The 13,326-nt window shown below is 32.1% G+C and overlaps 2 protein-coding genes across 5 annotated transcripts in view; one reads left to right on the forward strand and one right to left on the reverse strand.

Annotated features, from left to right (window-relative positions):
• Positions 1-2,436, forward strand: part of LRRTM3 (leucine rich repeat transmembrane neuronal 3) — a 177,130-nt gene extending 174,694 nt beyond the window's left edge. Inside the window, exon 3 of the mRNA XM_066243796.1 lies at positions 1,276-2,436. Within this exon, the coding sequence (XP_066099893.1) occupies positions 1,276-1,485 (210 nt within the window). The 3' untranslated portion in view covers positions 1,486-2,436. The remainder of the gene's footprint in view (positions 1-1,275) is intronic.
• CTNNA3 (catenin alpha 3) overlaps positions 1-13,326 on the reverse strand; it is a 2,095,157-nt gene that overhangs the window by 1,383,011 nt on the left and 698,820 nt on the right. The window lies entirely within an intron of this gene.

Raw genomic sequence — 13,326 nt, forward strand, 5'->3', positions numbered from 1 at the left:
CGTCAACTCCCATATGTGCCTTGACCAGGCAAGCCCAGGGTTTCGAACCAGCGACCTCAGCATTTCCAGGTCGACACTTTATCCACTGCGCCACCACAGGTCAGGCCAAAGTGAGTTCTTACGAATGGACTGAGTAAAGAAGAATAAAGGACCAATAAAAGAATAAAACCAACACATTATATTTTTCTTAGCCTTGGGCTCTAATCTTAGCTGAAATCAGAAAGGAACTTAGTCTGAAGTGCTTAAACATAAGTATATTTTATCCACTCACAAAATAAGTATGGCAGAGGTTTTTATCCAAGGCAACTCAACAACATGAATTAGTTATCAGGATATTAAACAGAGATCAGAGCAGGGTTCCTCAAATCTGTCTACTTTTTAGGATACATTTCTATATTATTAAAAAATGTGGGCATAATCCTTAGACTATCATACCTGACATTTCAGACCGCCCTTTGTAAGATACATGATTTCTTCTGCCCCTATGGTCACTCTTGCTTTTTTCCTCATCTCTTTAGATAGATCTTGCATTTTTAAAGCTGCAATTAGCAAGGAAATCCTTTCCTTATATACACTACTGGTTCCTTCAAAGTAGCATAATCCTTTCATATTTTTAGACCTTCATAAGAGTCATGGATTCTTCTTGGGAGTTTGCTAAACCCTAAATATTACATATATGGACCAAACTACAAACATAATGTTTCAGAGAATTCTCATGGTGAAATAAATGTTAATAAGTTATTGAATAAGAAAAGTAAAGAATTGCCTAGACAATTCTCTTCCCAGTGGTGTTCAAAGTGTGGTTGTGGATTAACAGCATGAGCATCTTACGGAAACTTGAAGAAATTCAAATTTCAGGTCCTACTCTGACCAATTGAATCAGAAACTGGGGCGGCAGAAAGGGGGTGGGGATGACATTCCACACATAACCAATTAATAGTTTTCTTATTTCTAAACCCACAATTTTGCCCCAGTGAGGAAAAGCATTTTTCTCACTCTTCAAATAAAGATTTTAGAATTTTCAGGACCACTTAAGCTACTATTTATCTGAAAGTTCTAATTAAGAATTGTGCAGCTGCAACCTAGACTTTAAAACTGTCACATTGTGTTTACCAGTATGAGAATGAGTGACACTTATGGGATAGCATGGGGATATTTGAGCTTCAGATATAAACATAGAAGTTAGGTGAGCACTATCACAGTTTCCAAATCTTGCCTCCAAAATTGTCTATCTTTTTATAACTGACTTTTGTCATGTCATTTTTTTCCCCCCAGATACCTTTATCAATGAATGTATCAACCTTTCTGGCATACGACCAGCCCACAATAAGTTACTGTGGGGTGCATCATGAACTTCTCTCTCATAAGTCCTTTGAAACGAATGCACAGGAAGATCCGATGGAAACACACCTAGAAACTGAGCTGGACCTGAGCACAATCACAGCAGCGGGCCGAATCAGTGACCATAAACAGCATCTGGCTTAACTGAGCTATCCTGTAGCCAATGGTTGCCACCAAACTTTGTAACCTCAAGGACAAAATGAGGAAGATTTGTTCATTGTGGACTCTAAACACAAAACAAAAAAATCCCCTGTTAAAATAAACAAAAATTCAAGATTGATTCATGAAATAAAGAAGACATGAACTGTTTCAAGTCTACACTTTGTAATTATCTAAGTTGTGCAGTATTTTTTTGACTTAAGCAGAGTATTTCCCTGAAGAAGAAAAAAAGGATTTTCCCCCAAAACTCATCCTACCTATCTGTAAAAACTGTACAGAGCTAATGTATTTTTCATATTGTAAAATTTCAATTCTACGAACAACTGGTATGTACAGTACCATTATTTAATTACATTTTACTTTACAAACTTTACACATTTCAGTTTCTAAAATTTTAAATTAACAAAAATTATTCTTGTGTTATTCAGAGTTACTCTGTTTTGTAGGGACTGTTTTGTTACTGCTTTTGTGCCCAGAAACCTTGACTCTAAAATTCTGTGCTGTGACAAACATGCACGATTTTTATCATGCTTACCGCATAGAATTTTATCTACGTGTTCCAGAAATAATACATTAACCAAAAAGGGTTTAATTGTTAAGACTTGTTAAGAAGTTCTTCAACTACATAGCAAGGTTTTTCTTACAAATGAAAAAAAAATCAAAGTTTTTTTTTAACACTTCTTCACAGACTTAACTGTTGCCTTGAATTACAGCCTAGTTTCTAAGCAGTGAAATGTAATGATAAAGAGGGATATTTTAACAACAGATTTCTGAATGAATGACTCATTATTTCATTCTTTTGAGTAACCCATTGTTGAGGGGGGGGCATGGACAAAACATCACTGGAAACAAAGGCCGTAACCACAGCAACAGACTTTGATATACTTAAAAGGTGCAGCTGTCAGTGACAAAAAACAAAAACAAAAACAAACAAACAAAAAAACTTGTTTCATGTCATTATTTTCAGGCTAAGGTGGGAGAAGAGAGCATAACTGTACAGTAGCAGTTTTTCTCCAAATTAACCCAAAGTAGTTTACCTAAAAATAATCATCAGTCAGTGAAAAATGTGCCTGGTTTTTTAAGACTTCTCATTTACAAATGTGAGGCTATAGTTTGGAAACATCTCAAAGGGAATATGTGATTTTATCTTTGTGTGACATGTCAGTTCTCTCCTGGGGAGGAGTTTAAGTAGCCACAGCTCATTCAATATAGATATGAGCCATGGTGAAGAACTTTGCCACTCTCGTACACTGTAAACATCTCAATATGTTCTAAATTCATTATATTGCCATCCAGAATGAGATTCACATTCAATTATCTGAAAAATAACCCAGAGTAATCTGAAGCCAGCCCAGATCATATATTGATTACACAAATGTATTACACAGTAAATTCAAATCAAATTATGAATACCTGACTTTTTAGAGGCTGAAATAATGAACTTGTTTCTGGTGTTTGCTTGATACAGGTTATTGCTTGAAAATATTGCTATTTTATCTATGGTAGTCACACATTCTTTTGTGTGTCATTTTTTAATATAAAACAAGTTTTGATTGCTGTTGAACTAAATGAAATGTTTTTTTTGTGTTGTCATTTTATAATCATGACATCAAAAATAGGTTGAAAATATGTCAATCTAACAGGGGTCAAACAATCAAAAGTAATGAAGAAAACAATTTGTGGAAACCACTTTGAACATTTAAATTGTGTTTCTTCCAAAAAATTATATCTCCAAAATTCTAGTTTTGTCATGGCAAATTTAAGAGCAGCTTCAGGAAGAATTAACTTTAAGAAATGTAGAACTTAAAAAAAATGTTTTTTGTTAAAATAACAAAATGTTGAAAGAAGCGAAGTCTCTTACTAATTTAAATGAAACTAAATGTCACAGTACTTATATCAATTATTTAACATCCCAGATTTTGTAACATATTTTGCATAAATTATTTGCTATTTAAAGTTTTTGTTGTCTTAAGTTGAATTTTAAGCTTTATTTTTCCAAGTTGTAATTCCCTTATAGAATACTCTTAATCCCCTAAATTGAGAATTTGCTCTTCACAGTTAGGAAATTTATGGAGTTAATTTTAAATTTATTATTTGTGTGTCTAAAATCAAATGCAAAATTTTATTTACTATGTAAATCAAAATGTCATTTGCAATTTTCCTCATCAGAAGTTGGCTTTGCAAATATTCAAGCATCATTTAAATTGCATAAATAAGCAGTTTATACCTATTTCCAGACATTTTCAAATTGATAAATGACCCTTAAATTTTTATGTTCCAGGGAGCTTCAGATATATGCCCTTGATTATTTTAAGCAAACCACTTTCTTTCAACATTTTAAGTTCATCTACAGTGAACGACTTAAGTAGAATCAGTCACCGTGGCACCCTAGCTCTATGCATCTGAGGGCTTAATATAGTAAAAGCCAAATAAACTAAAAACTTTGATATTTCTTTTTATTTAAAATTAAACCCAAAAGATATTTAATAAAAAAGAAGAAAATGAAGAATAAGAAAAAGCTGGAGGAGGAGGAGGAGGAGGAGGAAGAGGAGAAGAAGTTGCTATTGATGGGTTATTTGCCTGCCTCATTCTTATCTTGCCGTGTCCAGGGAAGGGTAGGGGGTGGCGGAAGTAAAGACCTGCTGGAGGAGATTGTGTCTAGAATCATTGTCATATATTTGCAATTTATATATTTATGTCTACTTCTAACGTATCTTTTTCAGCATTTGATCACCTTCCTAACCTCCCTGTCCCCATGTCTCCATTCCTGTCTATGCTTACCTATCTAAACAAGTGAAATGTTTATGTGTTTGGAATTGAAAATGCAGAATTTGACCCAACATGGTTACAATAACAGCAATAGCTGTAGCAAACAATAAAGTGATGCAGTGTTTTGAGGTTTATAACAACACTTCACATAAATTATCTCATTTTGTCTTCATAAACACCCTGTGAAGACACAGAAGTTGAGACCCATCCAAGAACACACAGCTAATAATTGATGGAGTTGAATCATTCTCAAACTTCAAAGCCTGTTACTCTCTCTCCACTACACTTTAAAAGCCTGCTCTTTCTGATCAGAGCCAGACAATTTTCAGGGATAGTAAACAGAATGAAACAAAAAATGTTTAATATGTTGTTTGATAGTCCCTAATTTAATTCAGTTCATCTATCTGTTTAATATACGGATTAAATGAACTTTTTCTGTGTGCTGCTCTGGACTCTCATATTAAAACTCTTTGTTCAAAAAATACAGCAAGTCATAGATTTCGTAACACATCATATCATCTATAAATGTGTAGAACAGTTACTTACAGAAAGTGGATGTATAATGGCCCCAAGGTACAGACATAAAATCGAGAAGCACAAGAAACCAAAGACCATTTAAATGGAAATTGCATGGGTAGTTATAAAAGAGACTTACAGTGCAAGGCCATACACATGTACAACTAAACACATATTCAATTCAGAGCTCATTTGGAAGACCTTCATGAACTATTTTCCTTTTTTGTTATTGTTGTTTCATCAAGAGTACTTCTTGAACCATGAATTTTTATACCTATTTTGATAGAGAACAATTATTTCTATCCTCTTTCTACTAAAAATGAATGGTAATTTATCTAAACTGATGTTTAGAGGCTAAAACACGCTAACAGGCAAATAATATTTTACTAACCAGCTCATTTTTATCAAGTGTCTATCCGGCCTCCCTTCTGAATATTCCAGAAAAAACATAAAACCATAGAGATTTTAATATAAATTATATTTTTAAAGGAAAGAAAATGTCCAAATTTAACATTCAAGACAAATGACATAATCCTGATTTGAAATTGGATCAGTCTGATTCCTCAAAAGGCTAAGAAATAGCAAAATCTTTTTGCAAAGATATTTTCTAAAATAAAACCACCGTATATACAAGTAAAGATATATATTTGTTTTTGTCTGTTCCTGGATGGAAAACAGATATCATCTTTCAAACTAATCATTCAAAATAAGTAGAGATCCTGGCCAATTAGCTGAGTTGGTTAGAGTGTTGTCAGGAGGAGGCAGGACTGTGGGTTCTGTCTGCCTGGTCAGGGCACATATGGGAAGCAACCAATTAATATACAATAAATGGAACAACAAATGAATTCCTCTCTTTCTCTCTTCCTTCCCTCCTCTTTCTATCTCTCTAAAATCAATCAATATAAAAAAAGAAACTGAAATCATAATAATTGTTAATGACTAATAATAGTGAGCTGAAATAAAAAAAAATCAGATGTGCTGAGTAAACGGCACAAGGACAAGGACACAGGACTGGCAGATATCTGGTTTCAGAGAAAGATGGTTGTGAGAAATCTTCAAGGTAGTTATGTCTTAACACTGGCATAACTCTTAACGGTTTATCATTCTAGGTAATAAATAAGATAACAATCTGGTAATGCATAAAACATTTCAGGTCCAGATGGGTTGGTTCTGCAGTAAGAATCCAGATTAGTTGGTCTTGGAGTAAGTAAGACCTTCCAACTATTTCTACCTTCTCAACTCATCGCAGCCATTCATAAGAAGAAAAGTACCAAGGGCAAGGGATCCAGAATCAATCCTTTCAAAACTCTGACAAAATGATCAGGGTAGATGGGCAATAAGCAATTGTTCTTCATTTTATTACTTTGTAATAAGAAAAAATATCTGAAAATGAAAACCAAAAAAAATACCAAAGTAGTGATTGGTTATTTTTAGAAGTCTCTCATGGCATGCATTGTGATTTTATTGTGAGATGAGGATGCTTATATTTAGCATTTTTAAATTAAGGGTAGGATCCATGTTTTAAAAAATTCATAATTGCTATTTACCTTTCTATTAAAGACAGTGATCTTAAAGAGAGTACCTCAGCCATCTAGAACTTAGAGAACTCTAGTTTCTTCCTCCCTTCTGCCAAACATTTACAGATTTTGTTTTATATGGGATGTATCCTCTTGAAAATTAAGTGAAAATTTCTTTTGTATAAATCAGATAATATATAAAAGAACCTTGTGATAAAGGATTTTTATTTTTAATTCATTCATTCATTCATTCATTCGTTTTGCCAAAGAGAAACACAGAGACAGAGAGAGAGAGAGAGAGAGAGAGAAAGATACAGGAAGGGAGAGAGAGATGAGAAGCGCCAACTCATAGTTGTGGCAACTTAGTTGTACATTTATTGCTTTCTCAAATGTGCCTTGACTGAGGGTGGGGACTCCAGCCAAGCCAGTGATCCCTTGCTCAAGCCAGCAATCTTTGGGCTCAAGCCAGCAACCATGGGATGTTGAAGATCTCACACTCAAGTTAGCGAGCCTGCCCTCAAGCCAGCAGCAACCTTGGGGTTTGGAACCTGGGACCTCAGCATCCTGGGTTGATGCTCTACCCACTGCACTGCACCACCACTAGATCAGACTGTAATAAAGAATTTTTAAAGTAAATTCTTTTTGTTTTCTAATCTAAAGCAATATGTGCTAATATATCTTTTGTAAGTTGATTTCCATATATCTCATGTTATGTGTATATTGCAGCACACTTGAATTGAGTGACTTTAAAGGTTCTATAATGCAGTCTTTACCTAGACTACAGAAAATGAAGGACTGACTTTTGGTTTTGAGCAGGTCTATAAACACTATGAAGTGAATATTTTCAGTCAGTTACACTTACCAAATTAATCAGGATTAAAGAGAAAATAGTATTCAGATAGCATGAGTAGACAAAGTTGAAAGTTATCTATTTATTGATTTAAACTTTTGCCACTATCATATCCTCAAAGTTGCTATTAATAGATCAAAATGACCCCAAGTGCCTTGGATCCAGACTGTATTTACTGAATCAGAATCTCTGATGCACACACTAAATTTTGCAAAATATTGTTAAAATGAATTTATTTTACCAAGTCATTCAATGGCTTTTTATTCTAGTCTAAAATTGCTTTGCTATGTCTATCTATGCATGCTGAATGTTCTCCCTGACTGGAGGAATACACAACATAGGATAACTATACACCAAATGATCAAGGTGTTTCTTAACAGACTGTGTTGTTTATAGATTCTGCTTTCTATTAGCTTTTTTGACAGGAATATCTGAAAAGAGTCTTAAGTCAGCTGGGTTGTTCACTTATTATTTAGTCTTATGGATAATAATAGAACAGCTGAAAAGCTGGAGGTAGTGAAAGAGGATGGAGGTATCAGGCACTGTGGTTTCCTCATCTAATCCTCAAGCCATTTTAGAAAATAGGTCTAACCACCATTTTAAAAAAGAGGAAAATAAAGATCACATTAGCAGACTAACTTGCCAAGGCTATGCAGTAGAGTTGGCAATTCAAATCCTGTTCATCAGACTAAGAATTTATTCTTACTCCCCAACAGCACATTTTCAAATGTGAGAAAAGACCATAATCAATATAATTAGACTCATAAATATTAATAAAGGGTGTGGAGATTTCACAATATGAATAATGTTCCCATTCCTAAACAGAAAAGTTGAATAAGCTATTTCACATTGCAGAGAGCCCCTTCAATAATCAAAGTCAGCAGCAACCTACTGAAAGAAATATCCATTATTTTCTTGAAGTTTTATACATTGTTTCTTTTTTTGGGCAAATCCTTTAATGACTCTATTTCTCTCTTTTTGTTTTGTTTAGAATGTTTCCTCTTTCTTTTTTTTTCCTTTATTATTAATTTTAATGGGGTGACATTGATTAATTAGGGTACATAGATTCAGAGAAAACATCTCCAGGTTATTTTGACATTTGATTATGTACTACACATTTTTTCTTAAAAAGAGTGGACATATAAAAATATTCTTCAAAATATAAGTACTATCAAATATTCATGTTGTCTTTTTATTTCCAATTTTTAACATATTATAAAATTAAATATATAAGTAGATATCCACAATATAATTTTCAACTGGCCAAAAATTGAGGGAAAGTTGCCAGTTGAAGCAAAAATTATGTAAATGAATCAATAAAGTAACTAATGAAATGACAATGTGAAGAAAACCACCAGCAATCTACAGACACAAATATTATCTGTCAATGATATAGCTTGGGTTGAAAATTACTACCTAGGAATGATTTTATTTTTTATAAGAGCATTATTACTTACACAAATGACCTGGGATCTTGGAGCACACAACATAAACCTTTATAACAATGTAGACGCTGCTTGTCCTATTACTCAAAACATAATATTAATAGATTAAATGACATATAATTTACATATAAATATATAAAATTTATATATAAATTGAGATTATATATAATTTATAATTTTTCTTGTTAAGGCAATGCAATTTTTTTCATCACTATGTACAGTGGGCCAAATAAAAATTTTTTAATTTATTTATAAATTCAAATCTTCAAATAAATCTTCCTTACTCTCAGCTGTTAACAAATGATTCTTAAACAGTCTCTTTATTCCATTAGTGTCTCTGGGAGATATTTATTAAACCATTGGGCTAATAGTTTCCTCTGTTTCTCCCTGAATTTGCACAAGCCCAAGGTAATATAATTAGGAAGTTATATTTAGCATGCTAATCCATAATAGTATCTGAAATATAGCATCTACTTAAAACAACCTTGTCTTTTGTAATGCATGTAGAATTCAAGAGCTGGTGAAATACTCTGTAAGTTACATTTCTACTAAAAACTATCACTACTACAACTGTGATAAAACTATGTTATAAATTTAAAACAATTAATAAATCTGGCAAAGAAAGAAGCTCTAGCATCCTAAATCTAATATCATTACATCTGTTTACTTTGGCAGCACCACCAATAAAGAAATATCTAATTTATCTCAAATATCTAGAGTAATTCTACTTTCAGACTACAGAGATATTTTTGGGTTGAAGATGTGGTGAAAGACAATGAAGAGGAGAAAAAAATAACACATGCCAAGAAATAAGTAGAGGAAATGTAATTTATTGTCATTAATCTGCAAGTAATTTTTTTTTATTTAGAAATTAAATTTAGTTCAGTGATATTGATCAATAAGAGTACATAGGTTTCAGGTGAGCATCTCTATAGAATTTGAACTGTTGATTGTGTTCTGTACCCATCACCCAAAGTCAAACCATTTTCTTACGCCATATATTTGTCCCTCTTTATTCCACTCCCCACCCCATTCCTTCCTCCTTGTAACCACTTTACTTTTATCTGTGTCTATGAGTCTCAGTTTTATATTCCACCTATGTGGGGTATATATTTGTCTCTCTTTACTCTCCTCCCCACCATCCCCTCCCTCAGTAATCACTTCACTTTTATTTATGTTCATGAGTCAATAACTTTTAAAACTATTACTAAGGATTAAAACTTACAATGACATTTATACCATCAACCAGCATCAGGAAAAGTCAATATGAACATTAAGAACCTAAAAACAAACAAATATTTGTGATGGTGATATATAGTATATATAGTAAAGAGGTAAAATTAATTATACCAAAAAAGAGATTTTATATTAAGAATAAAAATCAGCTTAAAAAATAAAAATAAAAAGGAAACTTTTACTTAGTTTATAAAAAAAAGAATAAAAATCAGTTCAAGCACTATCACTACTACTTATCCACAGAGAATCTGAAAAGTCAGAATATAAGAATCACACTCAATGCCAAATGCTCTTTTCAAGATCAATTTTGAAATAGCCCAAAAATATAAAGCCCAAATTGTTACTTCAACTATTTGAGTGATTACACAAATTCACATATACCTAGTCAAATTCTAATGTTGAGAAATAAATTATATTTTAAATACAGTCATCTGTTCTTACTGTTCTACTTCAATAATATGTTTGCATTCAATTACAGATCTAAAAATATAGTGTCCATTACCATCTGATGAAAGTGTGGTTAGAGATTGAATCAACCCTGTTTTTTACACTAGCACGTTCACCACAGTGGGGAGTTAGAAAAGTGGTTTTTAAAGTCCTCTTTAGCAGTTCTTGACCCAGACACTTGAAACATTTATTATCTATGGATCTAATTTTATATTCATTTATAACAATAAAATTATTGCACTGAGATAAAAGCCTAGAGGCCCATCCCAGCTCCAGTCTTACTATACTTGTAACAGAGATATCTAGGAAAATATACTGAACATCTTTGAACTCTGTATTATCTGCAGAAAAACTTAAGATCTTTGTATGTCAATACTTTTTCACCTTTAGAGTCAATGAAATCTTAAGTTCAGAGTACTGGATTTCCTTCAAGACTGCTTGCCAGCTTCCTCTTTAATAAACTTCAAACTTGAGTTTCTTGAATCAATGTTGGCTTTAGACATGGCTATGTCACAATGAAACCCTAGCTATCTTTATAATTTTTGCAAGAATAACATAAGGCTGGATGGAGTAGTAGCCCTTATTGACTTTTTCCTTGCCTTGGATTCCTGTTCTGGGATAAAAATATGTGAGCTTAATATGACTCTTTAATATAACCAAAAAGGATAGGGAGAAAAACCTTTTAACAGATAAACATTCTGTAACATAACAGATATGTAATTTGGGGTTACTTCTTTTTAACTTAATAATCTGATATAGTTTTCAGGTAAATTCAGTGTATATCTTCTTGCTATTGAGAATATAAATATTATTCTCTATAATGATGGCATGGTTTTATTTTCATATACTTTCTCTTTCTGAAGATGAACCTCATAGAATGGATTGTGCTCTATAATGGCCATGAGAAGGAATTTCTATTTATCTCAAGAAAACAAAATGACTTAATACTAAATACTTTAAGCAAAATGAGAACATTTAATGAATGCTTACATTCTAAGCATTTTACATATATTAATTCATTTAATCCTCAGTAATGTAGTTAATAGTATTAATGGAAACTCAATGAAATAAGTACTGTTGTTATTCCCTTAAGAAGAAAAATATGCTCAAACTGATTATTTAATATACATCTACTAAATTGTGAAGTGAAAATGCAAATACAGATTATAGAAATACTGACAAAGTGACCCCTACTAACTGCACATTTAAGTGCTCACTGTACAAACCCAACTTTTCAATTTGAAAGTCTATTCACTTAAGGCTATAAGGAAAGCCATTTTATCAATATAATGGATGTGCTTATTACTTATAAAACATATTTCTTGTGAAAAGTAAATATCTTTAAGATATATAAAACAGTATGTTGTACTTGTTCTCAAAGGGCTGCCAGCCTTAGCAATGAAAAAAGACACTATTTTTTTTATCTTGATCAATGTCACACCATTAAAATTAATTTTAAAAAATTTAAAAAAAAGACACTATGTTAAGCAGGAAAAAAAAATCAAGCTAAATTGAATACCTGCAAGTACACACAGAAATCAGAAGATAAAATCAAAGTTAATGGAGTTGTTGGGAATAACTGGGCAAAAATGAGAATTAGAACTTAAACCTAGCAGTACTCAAAGGAACAAAATGAGGAGAAGGGAGTGAAAAAGAATATTATATTTTTATTTATTGACAGCGATTCTTCCAATAGTTTTGTTAGATATATGCTTGCCTGGCAAACAAATAACCAACCTCAGTTTTTGTCCTTATTGCCCAAAATTTCAAAGTCAAATTTTACCTCGCAACAACAAAACTTTTGGCTTTTCTATATGGGCAAAAATATTACCCCACTATTTGCTCAACTCTGTTTCCCTTTATATTCCTATTTACTCATTGTTTCATTTCTCTTTGGTGGAGGAGAATGAGGTTAAATCATAGTGGACAATATGTTGGATTCTCAAGTTTTCCCGTCACATAATTCATACCTGTCCTGAAAGTTTGACTCCCCACGCCTAATTAGAGTTTGGAGGCATTTTAGATGTTTATGAGTATTAGCTTCTAAAAATCTAGGACTTCAATAGTTTCAAAGTCTGGTATTTTGCTCAGGTAGCTACGCAGTTTCTTTCCATCTATAAGAGTTTAAGAAGAATATTTTAAAATTTTCCTCTCCCACAATCTTCTAAATTTAATCCTCAAATTAAAAGCTATTCAATTTAGCAATTCTGTGATAAATACAGGAAACATGCAATTTTATTAAATAAATAATAATAAATAAATGTGATGGGTTTTCAGAAGAGCTTTTTGTTTTGTTTTGTTTTTAATATATCCCATGCAAAGCTAATCTCTATGTGTCAAAATTCTGTATTACAGTTCTAACCTCAAGAATATGTAAAAAAATATGGAAGAGGTACATTCACCTGTAAAGTTTAAATTTTCATCAATTACTGGTTATGACATTTGATATTAAAGTGAATGAAAATTAGGTTATACATAGAGAGTCTTCTGTATTTTCTTCTAAATGATTCTTTAAGAAAGTGAAAAATTATCAGTTAAGTGGTCAGTTCATCTGATATAACAAAAAGCACAATTTCTCTGGTAGATGTTTAGTATCCTTAACTCTTCACTTCTTTAAATATCTTCTTTTTTCTTATATAACACCTTTCTTTATAAGAATACAATGATTCCCTAAGGATTCCATTGTTTTGTTTGGTACTTAGGCAATTTGTTACTAATCCTCAAGTATGTACCTTGCAATATGTTGAGCCAAAACAGTAAAAGTGAATTCATTAACAAGTTCAAAGTATAATTTTCTAATCTTCCCACTTAAGAAAACGAATATATTTTAATTTTAGAACTTCAGAATATATCGATATTAACATGAAGAGAGCTCATCATGAATAATACTATTTAATGAATACCAAGGGAATTGTGTCTTGATGTTCTAAAATATTCTTGTGGATAATGAAGAATGTGTAGTATGGCAGAGTCATCCATGACTATCCTCAATATATGAAATGTAAACTATACTCAAACATTTATTTTTCACAAATAAAATACATAT

This window comes from Saccopteryx bilineata, chromosome 9, assembly GCF_036850765.1.
Source record: "Saccopteryx bilineata isolate mSacBil1 chromosome 9, mSacBil1_pri_phased_curated, whole genome shotgun sequence".
Taxonomy (NCBI): domain Eukaryota; kingdom Metazoa; phylum Chordata; class Mammalia; order Chiroptera; family Emballonuridae; genus Saccopteryx; species Saccopteryx bilineata.